The 19,193-nt window shown below is 36.0% G+C and overlaps 1 protein-coding gene across 1 annotated transcript in view; it reads left to right on the forward strand.

The window, feature by feature from the left end:
- The window catches only part of LOC121430898 (mediator of RNA polymerase II transcription subunit 23-like), a 70,049-nt gene extending 51,588 nt beyond the window's left edge, over positions 1-18,461 (forward strand). The window contains exons 20-34 of the mRNA XM_041628325.1: positions 3,625-3,819; positions 4,854-4,920; positions 5,702-5,870; positions 6,415-6,486; positions 7,093-7,263; positions 7,991-8,107; positions 9,134-9,233; positions 9,704-9,833; positions 10,354-10,460; positions 11,423-11,582; positions 12,856-12,928; positions 13,897-14,132; positions 15,504-15,624; positions 16,278-16,363; positions 16,804-18,461. Coding sequence (XP_041484259.1) covers positions 3,625-3,819; positions 4,854-4,920; positions 5,702-5,870; positions 6,415-6,486; positions 7,093-7,263; positions 7,991-8,107; positions 9,134-9,233; positions 9,704-9,833; positions 10,354-10,460; positions 11,423-11,582; positions 12,856-12,928; positions 13,897-14,132; positions 15,504-15,624; positions 16,278-16,363; positions 16,804-16,972 — 1,973 coding nt within the window. The 3' untranslated portion in view covers positions 16,973-18,461. The remainder of the gene's footprint in view (positions 1-3,624; positions 3,820-4,853; positions 4,921-5,701; positions 5,871-6,414; positions 6,487-7,092; positions 7,264-7,990; positions 8,108-9,133; positions 9,234-9,703; positions 9,834-10,353; positions 10,461-11,422; positions 11,583-12,855; positions 12,929-13,896; positions 14,133-15,503; positions 15,625-16,277; positions 16,364-16,803) is intronic.
- Positions 18,462-19,193: the final 732 nt, after the last annotated feature.

Below are 19,193 nucleotides of genomic sequence, written 5' to 3' on the forward strand. Positions count from 1 at the left end.
CTCAAGCTATAAGCAGTGTTACTAGATCTAGCCATACCATCTAGTGTTTTTCTTATTTAACCATCAGTTCAGTGATTTGATAAGTTCTTTGTCCTGGTGGTGATTTTTTATACAACTTCATTTCAAGTCGATCATAGGTTAAAGATTTGATTTTGAAATTCCAGTTGAATTTAAACTCAAGTTGTGCATTGGGCCCAGGAGTCTGTTTCAGAAAGAGTTGCATTAAATATGACTCCAGAAACCAAACCAATTTTCCAATGTATGTTTCTTAATTATTAGAAAAATCAATAATTTTTTGATTGCAGCTTGTTTCTTCTCTCTTTCCTTGTTGTAAGTACTTCTTCACCCCTGTTTTATGTAGGTTCTGAGACATTGAGTGGTAGCTGGTGTACAGATATCCTATCAACGCTAATCAGTAACACACCTCATAGCTGGGCCAGTCACACTCTCAAGTTCTCCATTTATCTACTTATTACCGATTTGATCTCATTTATTAGGTTCTGAGACATTGAGTGGTAGCTGGTGTACAGATATCCTATCAACGCTAATCAGTAACACACCTCATAGCTGGGCCAGTCACACTCTCAAGTTCTCCATTTATCTACTTATTACCGATTTGATCTCATTTATTAGGTTCTGAGACATTGAGTGGTAGCTGGTGTACAGATATCCTATCAACACTAATCAGTAACACACCTCATAGCTGGGCCAGTCACACTCTCAAGTTCTCCATTTATCTACTTATTACCGATTTGATCTCATTTATTAGGTTCTGAGACATTGAGTGGTAGCTGGTGTACAAATATCCTATCAACACTAATCAGTAACACACCTCATAGCTGGGCCAGTCACACTCTCAAGTTCTCCATTTATCTACTTATTACCGATTTGATCTCATTTATTAGGTTCTGAGACATTGAGTGGTAGCTGGTGTACAAATATCCTATCAACACTAATCAGTAACACACCTCATAGCTGGGCCAGTCACACTCTCAAGTTCTCCATTTATCTACTTATTACCGATTTGATCTCATTTATTAGGTTCTGAGACATTGAGTGGTAGCTGGTGTACAGATATCCTATCAACACTAATCAGTAACACACCTCATAGCTGGGCCAGTCACACTCTCAAGTTCTCCATTTATCTACTTATTACCGATTTGATCTCATTTATTAGGTTCTGAGACATTGAGTGGTAGCTGGTGTACAAATATCCTATCAACGCTAATCAGTAACACACCTCATAGCTGGGCCAGTCACACTCTCAAGTTCTCCATTTATCTACTTATTACCGATTTGATCTCATTTATTAGGTTCTGAGACATTGAGTGGTAGCTGGTGTACAGATATCCTATCAACACTAATCAGTAACACACCTCATAGCTGGGCCAGTCACACTCTCAAGTTCTCCATTTATCTACTTATTACCGATTTGATCTCATTTATTAGGTTCTGAGACATTGAGTGGTAGCTGGTGTACAGATATCCTATCAATGCTAATCAGTAACACCCCTCATAGCTGGGCCAGTCACACTCTCAAGTTCTCCATTTATCTACTTATCACCGATTTGATCTCATTTATTAGGTTCTGAGACATTGAGTGGTAGCTGGTGTACAGATATCCTATCAACACTAATCAGTAACACACCTCATAGCTGGGCCAGTCACACTCTCAAGTTCTCCATTTATCTACTTATTACCGATTTGATCTCATTTATTAGGTTCTGAGACATTGAGTGGTAGCTGGTGTACAGATATCCTATCAACGCTAATCAGTAACACACCTCATAGCTGGGCCAGTCACACTCTCAAGTTCTCCATTTATCTACTTATTACCGATTTGATCTCATTTATTAGGTTCTGAGACATTGAGTGGTAGCTGGTGTACAGATATCCTATCAACACTAATCAGTAACACACCTCATAGCTGGGCAGTCACACTCTCAAGTTCTCCATTTATCTACTTATTACCGATTTGATCTCATTTATTAGGTTCTGAGACATTGAGTGGTAGCTGGTGTACAGATATCCTATCAACGCTAATCAGTAACACACCTCATAGCTGGGCCAGTCACACTCTCAAGTTCTCCATTTATCTACTTATTACCGATTTGATCTCATTTATTAGGTTCTGAGACATTGAGTGGTAGCTGGTGTACTGATATCCTATCAACGCTAATCAGTAACGCCCCTCATAGCTGGGCCAGTCACACTCTCAAGTTCTCCATTTATCTACTTATTACCGATTTGATCTCATTTATTAGGTTCTGAGACATTGAGTGGTAGCTGGTGTACAGATATCCTATCAACGCTAATCAGTAACACACCTCATAGCTGGGCCAGTCACACTCTCAAGTTCTCCATTTATCTACTTATTACCGATTTGATCTCATTTATTAGGTTCTGAGACATTGAGTGGTAGCTGGTGTACAGATATCCTATCAACACTAATCAGTAACACACCTCATAGCTGGGCCAGTCACACTCTCAAGTTCTCCATTTATCTACTTATTACCGATTTGATCTCATTTATTAGGTTCTGAGACATTGAGTGGTAGCTGGTGTACAGATATCCTATCAACGCTAATCAGTAACACACCTCATAGCTGGGCCAGTCACACTCTCAAGTGCTTCATTTATCTACTTATTACCGATTTGATCTCATTTATTAGGTTCTGAGACATTGAGTGGTAGCTGGTGTACAGATATCCTATCAACGCTAATCAGTAACACACCTCATAGCTGGGCCAGTCACACTCTCAAGTTCTCCATTTATCTACTTATTACCGATTTGATCTGATTTATTAGGTTCTGAGACATTGAGTGGTAGCTGGTGTACAGATATCCTATCAACGCTAATCAGTAACACCCCTCATAGCTGGGCCAGTCACACTCTCAAGTTCTCCATTTATCTACTTATCACCGATTTGATCTCATTTATTAGGTTCTGAGACATTGAGTGGTAGCTGGTGTACAAATATCCTATCAACACTAATCAGTAACACACCTCATAGCTGGGCCAGTCACACTCTCAAGTTCTCCATTTATCTACTTATTACCGATTTGATCTCATTTATTAGGTTCTGAGACATTGAGTGGTAGCTGGTGTACAGATATCCTATCAACGCTAATCAGTAACACACCTCATAGATGGGCCAGTCACACTCTCAAGTTCTCCATTTATCTACTTATTACCGATTTGATCTCATTTATTAGGTTCTGAGACATTGAGTGGTAGCTGGTGTACAGATATCCTATCAACACTAATCAGTAACACACCTCATAGCTGGGCCAGTCACACTCTCAAGTTCTCCATTTATCTACTTATCACCGATTTGATCTCATTTATTAGGTTCTGAGACATTGAGTGGTAGCTGGTGTACAGATATCCTATCAACGCTAATCAGTAACACACCTCATAGCTGGGCCAGTCACACTCTCAAGTTCTCCATTTATCTACTTATTACCGATTTGATCTCATTTATTAGGTTCTGAGACATTGAGTGGTAGCTGGTGTACAGATATCCTATCAACGCTAATCAGTAACGCCCCTCATAGCTGGGCCAGTCACACTCTCAAGTTCTCCATTTATCTACTTATTACCGATTTGATCTCATTTATTAGGTTCTGAGACATTGAGTGGTAGCTGGTGTACTGATATCCTATCAACGCTAATCAGTAACACACCTCATAGCTGGGCCAGTCACACTCTCAAGTGCTTCCCATCAGCTCTTCAGTCATTCTTTGAGAAGAACAACATGCCAACAGAGATGAGAGGACTCAAGAGGGCTATAGAAGATGAATATAAGAGATGGACTAGTAAGTATGCTTGATTCAATCAAAACCTTGTATAGTTAGTGATTTGTTCAGTGCTAGCGTTGGTGCTTGTTTTTGTATTTTGCTAGTGTTGCTGATGGTTGATAAGTAGGTCAACTTTGCTTTTTTGTTCATTTGTATGTAAGGAGTCATTACTTTTTTTGTGAAATATTGTACAGCACAGATTAAATGATATGATAATAATAATAGCTGGATTTATATAGTGCTTTTTGCCTGAGGATACAAAGCGCTCGCTATTATTACCCCATCTTTAGGTCGAGCTACCATCATCGGTGTGCAATGCATGCAAGGAATTATTCCTGCTGGGTATTTATTCATTTCACATGGGTCGAGTGCAGCTTAGTGTAGATAAATTTCTTGCTGAAGGAAAACACACGCCATGGCTAGTATACCTACGGCACACGACCCTCTGACAAGAGTCAGAACCATTAGACCACTATGCTTTGGGTTTTGTTAAAGGGTAAGTTCACCCTGACAAAAAGTTTATTGTAAAAATAGCAGAAAAAAATAATATAAAATATTGCCGAAGGTTTGAGAAAAATTCATCAAATAATTAAAAAGTTATTAGAATTTCAATTATTTGATTATTGACGTAATTTGCGAGCAGCATTCCTACATAGTGAATGGTAAAAAATCAATGAAAAGTCATTTTCTCAGAAAATTGAAAATGGTTTTCACTGTACCTTTTGTATTATCAATAGACAAAACATTTCACACCCGATCATGAATAGAAAACAAAATCAAGTCATCAGGAACCATACAAAATTTGAAATTCATGCATTTTATATTACATAACACATGGGGCAGCTGCTCGTTTATGACGTCACAAATCCAAAACTTTGTACTCTAATAACATTCTTAATCTGTAACAGATTTTCCTCAGGGTGAACTTCCCCTTTAAACATAAAAAGTAATCATGCAAAAAAGCGGTATTTACAGAAGTTTGACTACTTGATTGTACTACTTGCTTTATATTTTCTGAAAATGATTTTTTTTTTTTTATATATTCATTTCAGGTGTGATCTCTGAAGCAGATAGGATTCGTCATTTCTCCAATCCCAGCACACCCCCATACTTCCTGTGGTAAGTTCATTCAAATCAATCCCAGCACACCCCCATACTTCCTGTGGTAAGTTCATTCAAATCAATCGTTTTAGGTCATTGTTTCAAAACTTATGACATAGTTTTCATTTTCACACATTTACAGTGGACTTGCTGTCATTGCATTATATCATTTCTCATATGAATGAGAAAATTGGCACATTTTACTTCTTTGCATATTTTGATAGTACATGTCATCATTCAGTATTACTTACTTTTATATATATTATGTTTTTATATATTTTGTGAATAGCACTATGTAAAATTATTAACCATCGAGTGTGTTTGCACACTGTTACCTTTATTTGATACCGACCTATTTATTAAACTCACAGTTTAAAAAGAATTGATAGTAATTATAAATAATTATGATTATAATTATTAATTATTAATGTTCAGAATGCTATTAATCCACTGAATCATTTAAAAAAAGAAAATACTTTCTCTAATTTATTCTTTTATACAAGGTACATGTATATGTGGTAAGCATTTAACAGATAAAGACATATGATGATATATGCATTGATTGTAAAATTTCTGAGGAGATGTTGGAAAATAATTATAATCAATTGCATTTATTTTTTTTTATTTTAACATTTGATAGATCAATCTTATCTGTAGAAAATAGGGTTACACTCCATCCTGCAAGAAGAAGAACAATTTCAAAATTACAAATAATTTCAAGACATGACGTGATTAAGGGTACCTCACATAGATCTTGCTGTAACCCAATAGAATTCATATCATTATCATCTCTCATCAGTATTATTTGGAAGATGCTACTCGTCATGGATACGGAATGTATCTCACCAACCGTTGTTAAGGTGCTGGAGTTAATAGGACCTCGAGGGTTATCTAGGCATATTAGAACCTTTGCAGACTATTTAGTTTGTGAATTCTCAACATCAGCAGGTGGACAGCATGTTAACATGGTTGGTCTCTTTTGCTTTAGTTTTCTTTTATTTGGTGTTTTGTTTAACACAACATGTTGATAATTTAATCATTTGTTATTGCATTATTTTATTTAGAAATATGACTTCATGCTTTCTTATCTTTCATCTTTCAAATCAATTGAAAATCAATGTAAATCAAACTTTGCACTTGGAATGTCTTTGTAAATCACAAATCAAACGTGTTTGGTCTCTCTATCTCTCTTTTCAACTTAATCAATTTCTTAATGATTTGATGTAAAATATTAATCTAGGATTGGGTTATCACAGTGAAAGTCAGTAAATCACAATTTCCACTTTGCGGATGGCAATCCCCCTCCCCCCACCCTTGATCCTTATAATAATAAATACTACAGGCTTGTGAAATGAGTTCTTAACAATGAATTGTTACATAGATAGTTTAAAATGATCATGCACATTCATGTAAGAAAAGTAAATTAAACATAGGAAGAGGAGCTAGGGCATCGTGGCCTTCAAGTCCTGTTGGGGATAATGGTTATCATAATTTTGATTGATCTTGTTTCAGTGTGTTGAGAAGTTAAATGCAATGGTATGGAAACTGAATATCATCACCCTCGATAGACTAGTTCTTAGTTTGGTGAGTATTCTCCTTTTATTAATTAATGAAGTGTGTAATCTGACCTTTTTATAGATTTGATTTGATAGCAATAACGCATATGACAAGGAATAATGACAAAGCTCTTGATTTTTGTTCATTTTGATTTTATTTTGTGCCCTTTATTTGCTGTGCCTCTTCATGAAAAAATAATTTCTTTGTTTAGTATAGGTTTATTTTTGTGGTGTGAAATTTTATCAATTGTCAACTTAAATCTTGATAAATTCAAGGACACTGATACATGTATTGATGATTATTACCCATTTCAGACATCTGAGCTGGTCATTTACAAACTATAGATTTCATGAATATCAGGAAGATATGAGTTTGTCATTTATATTTTCCACGGTGCCGTATCCGCATCAATATGATACTGATATGAGCAATGTATTTGATGATCCAAAGCCAAGGAAAATCCTAATATTGCCCTTTACCATGTTAAACCGTGTTAAACCATGTATACCTCCTGTAATACCATTGTTTATAATAGACTTTGAGAAGTCATGTACTGTAATATGTAATACCGTTGTTTATAATAGACTTTGAGAAGTCAATTACTGCAATATGTAATATCATTGTTTTTAATAGGCTTTGAGAAGTCACGAAGGAAATGAGGCTCAGGTGGGATTCTTCATCATCCAGCTCTTAATCCTCAAACCAAATGAGTTTAGGACCAGAGTTAGTGACTTTGTGAAAGAAAATTCACCTGAACATTGGACACAGTCTGACTGGCACAGCAAGCACATGGCCTACCATAGGGTAAGAATATGCATAGCGAACACATGGCCTACCATAGGGTAAGAATATACATAGCAAACACATGGCATTACCATAGGGTATGAATATACATAGCAAACATATGGCCTACCACAGGGTATGAATATACATAGCAAGCATATGGCCTGCCATAGGGTAAAAATACCGGTATACATAACAAACATATGGCCTACTATAGGGTAAGAATATACATAGCAAACATATGGCCTACCATACAGTAAGAATAAATATATAACAAACATAAATGTATGGCCTACCATACAGTAACCATACATCAGTGAATTACAATAGAAATTAGTTATTACATGAATGTTACAATGTAAGTACAGCTAAATGAATTCATGGATTTGATGGATGGATGGATGGATGGATGGATGGATGGAAGGAAGGAAGGAAGGAAGGAAGGAAGGAAGGATGGAAGGAAGGAAGGAAGGACAAGCTGATTGACTAACTGAGATAATTGTAGAGGAATGGATGAATGAATGAGTGATTGAATAAATTAATGAATGACTGAATGAATGAATGACTGACTGAATGAATGAATGAATGAATGAATTAATGAATGAATGAATGAGTGAGTGATAAGATTGATTGATGGATGGTTAGATTTGTTTTTAACACGTAAATCATAGTACAAATGAATGAGTTTCCAAAGTTTATTTTAAGACTGATATTTATCTCCCACCCCCTTCTCTCTTTCTATCTGTAGAAATATCCTGAGAAGTTTTTCTTTGAAGGTTTGTGTGAGGAGACTGGTGCCACACTACAAACTACCCCTCAGTATCTGCCAGTTTACTTCAGTAATGTGTGCCTGAGATTCTTGCCTGTAAGTATGAGAAATGATACCAATCTAAACCAGTTTACTACTGCATGCCTAAGATTCTAGCCTTATAATTGTTGAAAATTACTTGTCTTTTTGTGAGCATTTGTATGCAATACCCTCAAGATATGGTCTTAAGATGTGATGGTCGCAATGATCAACTAGTCACCATGCAAATTGGACAAAGAACAAGCTAAGGACCAAAATTCACAAGAGTACATGCCCCATGGTTTAATAAGAAGGTTAGGTAGAATTTAGTGCACATTATGTATAGGGTCCATGGTATTTAAATTCCATTATTCGTACATTTATTCACCTAAACACTGTGCTCTTGAATTACAAATTGAGGCTTATTACAAGCATAGAGCATACTAGCAATAATTGAATCTACTGCCCTTTGACAAAACATGCATCCACTATTGGATATTGATATACCAAATTGTACAATGCCTACTTTGCTTGTTGTACGCGATCAAATAGGAGGCTGAATGTCACACATTTGTACCGTTGCACACAAGACGTACCATCCAAAATGTATCATTGCACGGCTTTAGGAGGTTACGTCACAATGCGATTTCATTGAATAAGGTGACAATGCGTGTACAGCCCGCTGGCTAAATGCGCAATGCTGTCCAAGATCATGTGCGTTTGTGGGCCCGGCTTGTGGGATTTTGCTTTTCGCTTCCAATATTTTTGCTCCCTTTTCATAGACTAATGGAGGGGAAAAAACTCTTTGTTTTTTCCATATTATCGCTAGATTCTGAGGCGTTGTACAACACAAATAGCAAATATTCTTATTCGTGCAATGGTGCGAGATTTTGCATTCGGTAAAAGAAAGAAACGCTCTATTCAACTCGGCTCTTTCTTTCACCTCATGTGAAATCTCGCACCATTGCACTCATGCCTATTCGCTATTTGTATATTAGCACAATAGGAGACCATATATTCAAACTTTGTGAATTTTGTGGTGTTTAAAAGAATAATAAGATGAAATAATTATTTCTGGTTGGTATACTGGTTTCTTTCTTGTAGGTATTTGATATCCTGATTCATCGTTTCCTGGAGCTACCTCCTGTCACTAAGTCTTTAGAAACCATCCTGGAACATCTAGGTGGTCTATTCAAATTCCATGGTAAGACCAGGAAAGACAGAGATCCAAGAAAAAAATGAGGAGGAATAGAAATTTTAAAAACTGAAGGATTTAGTCACTCAATTAATCAATATTGATGAAACTGATAATTATCAAATATGTATTGCACAATTTCTATATGGATATACACAACTCCACATTACAAACAAGGTAATAAATTAAACAAGTTAAGTTACAGAAGATATGTAAATTTATTAAATAATAAAAGACAAAGTATGTTTATAACATTTACATACAGTGTATTAATCTTCACACCATCCTTGTTGTGAATTACAGTTTATGCTGTTTGGTAAAACAGTGGAAACTTGAAAATGTTTTATATATATATATATAAATGCTTGTTACAAGCAGAGTATAAAATTCTGTTCCAGCTCATTAAAAATGGTTACCACAACTGGCACTTATATTGTTTACTTCTCTGATTTAGTATCTTCCCCTATTATCACCTCCAGACCGTCCAGTGACGTACCTTTTCAACACTCTTCATTACTATGAGAAGAAGCTTAGAGAAAGACCAGGATTGAGAAGAAAACTTGTTGGTGTTATCATTGGAGCTCAGAAAGGAATCAGACCAAATAACTGGTATGGTAGTCTATCGTGTGAAATACAAAAAAATAGAAATCATGATGTTAAAAATACAATTTATTAAGTGCTTGTATCCTTTATAGTAACGATGAAATCTTTATCAAAGTCATTTAAATTCTTACTTTTCAACATCTTATAGGCCAATGAAAATACCTCTTTTATGTAGAAAAGGGGTAACTCAAGGTGATATTTAAACTTTTTATTAACCAGAAAGTGGCATCCGTACAAACTGCTCATGGTTAACAAATATTGGAATGAAATGTGAAATGAAAATTGGATTTGGATTATATTAAATTCATTCTGATTATGTTAAAACAGATAATCTTGGGTAAGGGTCTCGAGTCATGAGGAAAGTTGCATGTAACAGCCTTATGAAATTGCCCCCAGGTGCACATTTGATACGAGTATTACAATATTGCAAGAGTGCCATAGTGGGATATACCCTGTGATAGAAAGACAGGCTTCTGCACATAACATGATTCACATGGTATTTCAATGAATGAATTTATCTTCTTAGGTGTTTGACCCAGGCTTATCAAGACTTCCTTGCTAAAGGACCAGAAGATCTTGTATGGACACCAGACCATGAGTATTACATCACTGTCATCAAGAGACTTGTAGACAGTATCCTTTTTTATTACCAACTGAATTAATGTCTATGAGCTAGATTTACTATGGGTAGCCTCTTCTTCCTTTCTGAGGCCTAGCTGTTCTATAAAGAATCAAAGTCACAGTAACTATGTCAATATTGTAACAACCATGGAAAACTTGATTGTAATCGACTGTCAAGACTTGTTACCATGATAGTTGCTATAATATGAAAGTAGACCATAGTTGTATGTCTTCCGGAAGAAAGTGCATACTACCCATGATCTTGAATATAAATGTACTTACAGCAATATACCGTAGCCATATTCAATAATCCACTTGCTTGAGTCTTTAACTGATAATATCCTTATTAACATGTTTGAATATATACCCAATAGAATGATAACATTATGAACTTCACCTTACCCCACGTTATAACCTAAAGTTATTTTGCTTTAAAATCTAATTTTTCAATGAGCTCTAATAGCCATCATGATTTGTACCCTGAATTTGGTTTAAATCACAATATATTTTTATTATATTTCGATAGGTTTATGTTTCAAGAATAGTTTACAGCACAAGAGTCTATTACATGTATTAGATGAACCCACTGTTCAACTGATTTCTATAGAAGAGAGTTACCGTTAAATATCCCTTTTCCAATGGATGCTGAGCATCTGGAAACAGAATCCCATTTTAGTGTGTCTATATGAGGGCTCAAAACTCATGACCCTCAATATTGAGATAGCCAATATACCTTCTGATATCTGACTTCAAAATCAGTTGCAGTTAAATCCTAATATTTCATCTTCATTTAAAGCAACCCTGATGTTTTGGTTGTTGCTTCTTTTGGCATTGTGAAGCTCTAAAGTTTAATATTCCATAGATCTAATCACCAAGAGAACCTGTTTAACCATCATAGCAAACTTTAAAATCACATTTTATGACATACAATATATGATGTAGTTGATTATTTTCTTGACTGTCGCTCTACTAAGCTCTATTGGACAAGTCTCCATTCCCAGTGTTTGATTGGAGATTCAATGAGTTTCCTAACATCTCAGCTCATGCATTACACTGTGTATGTGTTGAACTAATGGCTTTAGCCATCAACCCTAAGGTTGTGGGAGATGCTGTACTGGACGTTGTTCTTAAGAAGTAAGTATCTATTTTCAGTGCTTCAGGAAAATATAATGGAAAAATAGGTTTCCTAATCCTAGAATTTTACACTGAGTATTATTGGTACATGACTTGTATTGTCTAACGTCATACATGGGCAATGCTTCGAAATAATCATTCTCTTTTGAACGTCTGAACTCCATTTTCTCCTTTGGGAGCATTGCAACCTTTCATAATTATGAACTAGAAAATACAAAAGATCCATTCCCATTAGATCTCATAAAAGGGGGTTTGGTTAGATCTACATACTTTATGGAATTTTGAATTACGTGTGCATTGCTCTTTTTTGGTTTTCTCACATATTAATTTCAGAGAAACATGGTCACTAAATGTTTAATGTATAATAAAGATAATGATGTATTATCAATGGTGCAAACTCAAGTCACTTATATATATGACATGTTGATGCTCATTGCACATACATGTAGCTAAGCCGTCAAAAAAAATATATTGCTAAAAAATATCAGGTAGTGCAGAGTACAGACATCACAACACTTTCCAACTTGGGTAAATGAAAATGCTTTTGTTCTGTTTTATTTTAAAAAAGTGAAAACTACTGATAATACATAAGATATTTTTCTGATTCGAGCTACCCAAAATAATAACAGAAAATATTGAACCTTGTTTCTTAATTCTTGTTGCAGTACTTAGATATTCTAGTATATCATGTCAATTGAATATTCATGTTCAAAAAGGACAATTGGATAAATATTAAGACATGATGCAGTATTTGGTACCCTGGGGTACCAAATAATAATCCGCCATTTTGTTGAATTATTTATTTTATTTTTTGCGCTGTACCCTGGGTTACCAAAAATGTGTACAAGTATATTTTAATGTTATGTAGAGATTTTTTTTTTCTTTTTAGTGATCTTATGTAACAATTAATGCATGCAAATGATAACTTTATTCTATTTGTTTACTATTATTGGCATAAGATTGTATCAAAGAAATGAAATAGGCGTTGTGATCATTGTCCCCATCATTGTCATGATTGTCGCACCGATCGCACGACAGGATCACCATGACAACAATGTAACTGTACACTATTACAACACGAGATGGCGCTGCACAACGCCGTGCCCCGGGGTACTACGGTACCCCGGTGTACGGCGTGGTGCATCACATGTCAGGAACCCATTAAATCATTATTGGCACAGAACTAGATGTATTTGATAATGAATACAATCCATAACTATACACATGTAGTGCTCTGTAAAGCAATTATATAAAACACTTTCTTTTTATCTAGCCCTTCTGAGCTCCCTCGTGAGAATGTAATGATATGGATCAATGCTATTGCCCTCATCTTAACTTCTCTACCAGTAAGTATTTATTCACAGATATTGATAAAATGTTGCCAGTCAATTGCACAATACATAATTCAGGGGTGGATCCAGGATTTAAAAAAAAGGGGGGGCATTTTGGTACAGAAAAACATTAACATGTCTCCCAAAACAGATCCCCACTCCCAGTAAATGGCGATTTATGTTATTTGATAAGCAAAAAGAGGGTCCTCACTTGCAAATGAATGGCATATTCCCCTATGGAATATATTCTATGGCTGCAAGGGGGGCATGGGGCTAGATGAATTAAGTTACATAAAGTCATTTCTCTGTTTGTCATGAATAACAAGATTTATCTCTGCGGTTCTGTTTTCTTAAAGCATGAAAAGTAATTCAAATTTTTGTGACAAATTTTGGCATTATATTTAAAAGACATATCCTGTCAAAATCTGTTACAAAATTTGATTTATGTATTAAAAAGGCAATTTAATGGCTCACTCACTTCCCTCACAGCATTTTAAAATTAATTCTGCCCTTTATGCCATGTCTTGCCCCTAAAATTTTTAGACTTGTTATGCCTTGACCTCCACCCAAACTAAAAGGAAAAAATCCCTCACAAGAGAACAAAACAGCCCCTCCCCCATCCATGAATATGGATCAACACCCATGGCATGCCAGCGTACATTTGCTGTAACGATGGTTTACTTTGAATTCTATCAAGATAATTAAATATGGCTCTTGAACGTTTTGTTAAGGTGGCACTCTTTAATATTGATGAAGGAAAACATAATCAGAGAGTTGACAACAAGTTTGAAGTTTGCAGTGCGAAAAAGCAAAATCACAGGGCTGAAAGCATGTTGCGATTTGCTTTTCACATTTAAAAAAAAGAACAGAACCGCAGAGCTGAATTAAGTAGAGCTTACATATCTAAGTCATCTATATATAAATACCTGAATTTATATGTACATGTATTGTTCATTATGTTATTGATTAATGATTGATTTCAGGAAACATACCGTGAGATGATCCAGACAAGGATAGTAGAGGTCATCTGCAGGGAACCTTTGGCAGGGTCAAAGGTCAACCCTATGACCCCAAGGTCAAACCTGAATCACATGTTTGCTGAGTTCAGCTTTGCTTCAGCCCATCCTCTGTATATGGAGGGAGAGAGTGCTTATGTCATTGCAATCACACATGCTATCTGGCATCACTCTAACATTGGCCAACTGACACCATTGCCTCAGTGAGTTACATGTCATAATCAAGCAGAGATTCCCATTCTCAGATCATAGAACACCTGTTTAAACCCACTTGGTGCACTACAGGGGCCGCAGAAGCGGGGGAGGGGGCTTCACCTCCCCCCACTTTTTTCCAAAACCGTGTACAAAAACGTAAAAATGACCATATGATTGTGATTTTTTGCATGGCCCCCCCCCCCCCACTTTGAAAACCATTCCACGGCCCCTGTACTATCAATTTGGTATAAAAACCAGTTGGTACAACATCACTTGGTCTAATGATATTCTCAGTTTGTCTTAATTCCATTTAGTTTAATGCACCAATGATCTGATTTTCAGTTTGTCTTATTATTGTCTACTTTGTGAAAATAGATATTTGGTTCTGTTCATCTAATCATTGATATGTCTTGGCACCGAGATTAATTTATTATTGTTTTGTAATCCTGGAATAAGAATATTGAGTGCCTTCCTATTGGAAAGTCAGTATGTTGTAAATAATTTTTTCTATATTTTACTAGGTTCAAGAAGATCAATATGTTTAACTTCTTAATAAAATTGTTACTACCTTTTACGAGGTTCCGAAGAGAAGATCAGTACATTTAAATTCTTAATAACAAGAGTAGATCAATATGTTAGTAACAATGTCACTATCTTTTACTAGGTTCCAATGTTACTATCGTAAGAGTAGATCAGTATCTTAGTAACAATGTGACTATCTTTTACTAGGTTCCAATGTTACGACCGTAAGAGTAGATCAGTATGTTAGTAACAATGTCACTATCTTTTACTAGGTTCCAATGTTACTATCGTAAGAGTAGATCAGTATCTTAGTAACAATGTGACTATCTTTTACTAGGTTCCAATGTTACGACCGTAAGAGTAGATTAGTATGTTAGTAACAATGTTACTATCTTTTATTAGGTTCCAATTTTACTATCGTAAGAGTAGATCAATATGTTAGTAACAATGTCACTATCTTTTACTAGGTTCCAATGTTACGATCGTAAGAGTAGATCAGTATGTTAGTAACAATGTCACTATCTTTTACTAGGTTCCAATGTTACTATCGTAAGAGTAGATCAGTATGTTAGTAACAATGTGACTATCTTTTACTAGGTTCCAATGTTACGACCGTAAGAGTAGATCAGTATGTTAGTAACAATGTCACTATCTTTTACTAGGTTCCAATGTTACTATCGTAAGAGTAGATCAGTATGTTAGTAACAATGTGACTATCTTTTACTAGGTTCCAATGTTACGACCGTAAGAGTAGATCAGTATGTTAGTAACAATGTCACTATCTTTTATTAGGTTCCAATTTTACTATCGTAAGAGTAGATCAATATGTTAGTAACAATGTTACTATCTTTTACTAGGTTCCTAAGAGAACAAGTGAAGCCTCATGTGAAGACCGAGGATCAATTTCTCTTCATATGTCATATCATTGGACCATTCCTTCAGAGATTCCATGAAGAGAGAACTAGATGCTTGTTAGAGGTATGTATACAATACAAAATTGTTTATGGCTCCTATTTTTCGTATAATGTGCCTGTAAAATATCATGCACAATATTACAATCAGTAGTGATCATTACGTATAATACAATTATTTAGGATTGTTTATTTCAAGTATGTTCACCATATCCAAGTTTCCTGTCCAAGACCTAGATGAACAGAATTCCAACCAGTCCTAGCAAGAATTGAATAGACAAAGATTCTTATGGAGGGGGGTAGGGAAATGGGGTTACTTCTTTCATACATGTTTTTAATGTAATTTACAATTATTATTATTATTATTATTTTTATTCGGCATACAGAATCAGATAAAATATTACAAACAAGTGAATACAAAATGCAATAGAGTCATACAGATCATAATATAAAATTCAAGACAAAATTACGTTGTATCAGGTGCGTCTGGTCAAGCTGCCAGGGTATGGAAAAAGTTAACTTAATAACTATGGTCCGCAGACCTTCCTCCCAATACCTGACCAGACGCACCTGATATTCATTGATATACAATTGTAATGTATCAACTTATACTTGTCTTTAATTCCCTTTAAATTCATGATAAACCCCATCATTCATGCTCAGTAAATATACCTTAGATATATTTTATTTCATGTGTGTATTCTTTTCTTTTCTATTCAGATTGCGATAGAGCTGTATGATATGTTACAGAGTGTTGACAGACATAGTAATCACATCTTGCATTCTGATACCATCTGTGATTTCTTGTATCCTTTGAAAAATCTTCCATTGTTCTTACCTAAAATATTTGTAGGTGTTAATAATGGAGTTGTGCTTATCTTGAAGCCCTGGCAAGTTCTGTCTTGAGAAATATAATTTTATATGTAGATTTACAATTCTCTCAGAACTGAGTCAATAAATGAATTAATTAAAATGAAATCAACTTTAAAATTTAAAGGACTGGGCTACTTGAGATGAATTCAGGACTGGGGCATGATTGGCCCCATGCCCTTGTGATCTTGACTGTCATTTGTGCGATTGAGCCAAAATATGGGATGCACAACATTTACAACATAATCTACAAGCCAGTATAAAAATTATCCTGGAATAAATATTTTTTCATTGAAAAAAAATTCAAACACATTTCTTTGGTTCCGAATAAATTAGGCTGAGCTGTTGTACACTCCTTGACTGATATCCCTCATAGCTATCATTTGAAATACATGTTCACTGGTGATGCAGTCAAGGCAGATGCTGAGAAGGTGATAAGGGGCTTGAAACCACCTCTTAGAACCAAGATGAGATTTATCAGCAAGGGAGTTGAGAGTCTAGCAGTCAGTGCAAGACCAGCACCATACAGCATCAACGCTCTCTAATGGGTTCAGAGTCTAGCAGTCAGTTCAAGACCAGCACCATACAGCATCAATGCTCTCTAATGGGTTCAGAGTCTAGCCGTCAGCTCACGACCAGCACCATACAGTATCAATGCTCTCTAATGGGTTCAGAGTCTAGCCGTCAGCTCACGACCAGCACCATACAGTATCAATGCTCTCTAATGGGTTCAGAGTCTAGCTGTCAGCTCACGACCAGCACCATACAGCATCAATGCTCTCTAATTGGTTCAGACTAGCAGTCAGTTCAAGACCAGCACCATACAGCATCAACGCTTTCTAATGGGTTCAGAGTCTAGCCGTCAGTTCAAGACCAGCACCATACAGCATCAACGCTCTTTAATGGGTTCAGAGTCTAGCCATCAGCACCATACAGCATCAACGCTTTCTAATGGGTTCAGAGTCTAGCCGTCAGTTCAAGACCAGCACCATACAGCATCAACGCTTTCTAATGGGTTCAGAGTCTAGCCGTCAGCACCATACAGCATCAACGCTTTCTAATGGGTTCAGAGTCTAGCCGTCAGCACCATACAGCATCAATGCTCTCTGATGGGTTCAGAGTCTAGCTGTCAGCACCATACAGCATCAATGCTCTCTAATGGGTTCAGAGTCTAGCCATCAGCACCATACAGCATCAACGCTTTCTAATGGGTTCAGAGTCTAGCCGTCAGTTCAAGACCAGCACCATACAGCATCAACGCTTTCTAATGGGTTCAGAGTCTAGCCGTCAGCACCATACAGCATCAACGCTTTCTAATGGGTTCAGAGTCTAGCCGTCAGCACCATACAGCATCAATGCTCTCTGATGGGTTCAGAGTCTAGCTGTCAGCACCATACAGCATCAATGCTCTCTAATGGGTTCAGAGTCTAGCCGTCAGCACCATACAGAATCAACGCTCTCTAATGAAACCATCCCCAGAACCAAGATGAGATTTATTAATCAGTTGCAAGTCTATTTGTGTCCCCAAATCAATAATATATCTCGCTACAGTTTTCAGTGAATTTGATAGACTGTTTGTTTCATCAAATGGTGACTAGTTCTGCATTGTATATCAATGATGTGTAATGATTATCAAGGATTGTATTTGTCTGAGATTCAGTTCCCTTGAGCTAAATTACTCTTATTCTAAGTTATTGGCTAAGCAGCCAATCAAAACCAAGGAATCCATGGAAATTTCTATTGATTAGCAAAGTTATGATAAAAGGGTTGCAAGACATCTGCTCTGGTCTTGATATTGCAGAGGGCAAAGGGTTAGTGTTGGATTGTAATAGAGTTTTCATTTCAAAATTATTCATTATAAATACTAGGCTTAGGGTTCATTAGTTTGGGATGTTACTTTTTGTCTCGCCTGCATCGCAGAGCAAGACTTTAGGCGCTGCTTTTCTGAAGGCAGTGGTGGCGGTGTCAACATCAAATCTTAACCTAAGGTTAAGTTTTTGAAAAGACATCATAACTTAGAAAGTATATTGACCTAGTTCATGAAACTTAGGCATTAGGTTAATCAAGTATTATTGAACATCCTGCTCGAGTTTCAGGTCACGTGACCAAGGTCAAAGGTCATTTAGGGTCAATGGACTTTGGTCAAGTTGGGGGTATTTGTTAAATTACTATCATAACTTTGAAATTTATTGATCTAGTTCATGAAACTTGGACATTAGGGTAATCAAGTACCACTGAATATCCTGCGCGAGTTTCAGGTCACATGACCATGGTCAGTGGTCATTTAAGGTCAATGAACTTTGGCAGTGTTGGGGTATTTGTTAAATTACCATCCTAATTCTGAAAGTTTATGGATCTAGTTCATACAACTTATACATAAGAGTAATCAAGTATTACTAAACATCCTGTACAAGTTTCAGGTCACATGACCATGGTCAAAGGTCATTAAAGGTCAATGAACTTTGGCCGTGTTTGGGGTATTTGTTGAATTACCATCCTAACTGAAAGTTTATGGATCTATTTCATAAAACTTGGGATATCCCCTGTGAGTTTCAGGTCACAAAACCAAGGTCAAAGGTCAGTTAATGTCAGTAAACTTAGGCCATGTTGGGGTAATTGTTGAATTGCCATCATAACTTTGAAAGTTTATTGATAGAGTGAATGAAATGTGGACATGGGTGTACTTGACAAGTCTTAAGTCACTGTTCAAATGTCATTTATAGTCAATGAACGTGGTATTATGTCATTATATGAATGGTGTTTTTG

This window comes from Lytechinus variegatus, chromosome 17 (assembly GCF_018143015.1).
Source record: "Lytechinus variegatus isolate NC3 chromosome 17, Lvar_3.0, whole genome shotgun sequence".
NCBI classification, from domain to species: domain Eukaryota; kingdom Metazoa; phylum Echinodermata; class Echinoidea; order Temnopleuroida; family Toxopneustidae; genus Lytechinus; species Lytechinus variegatus.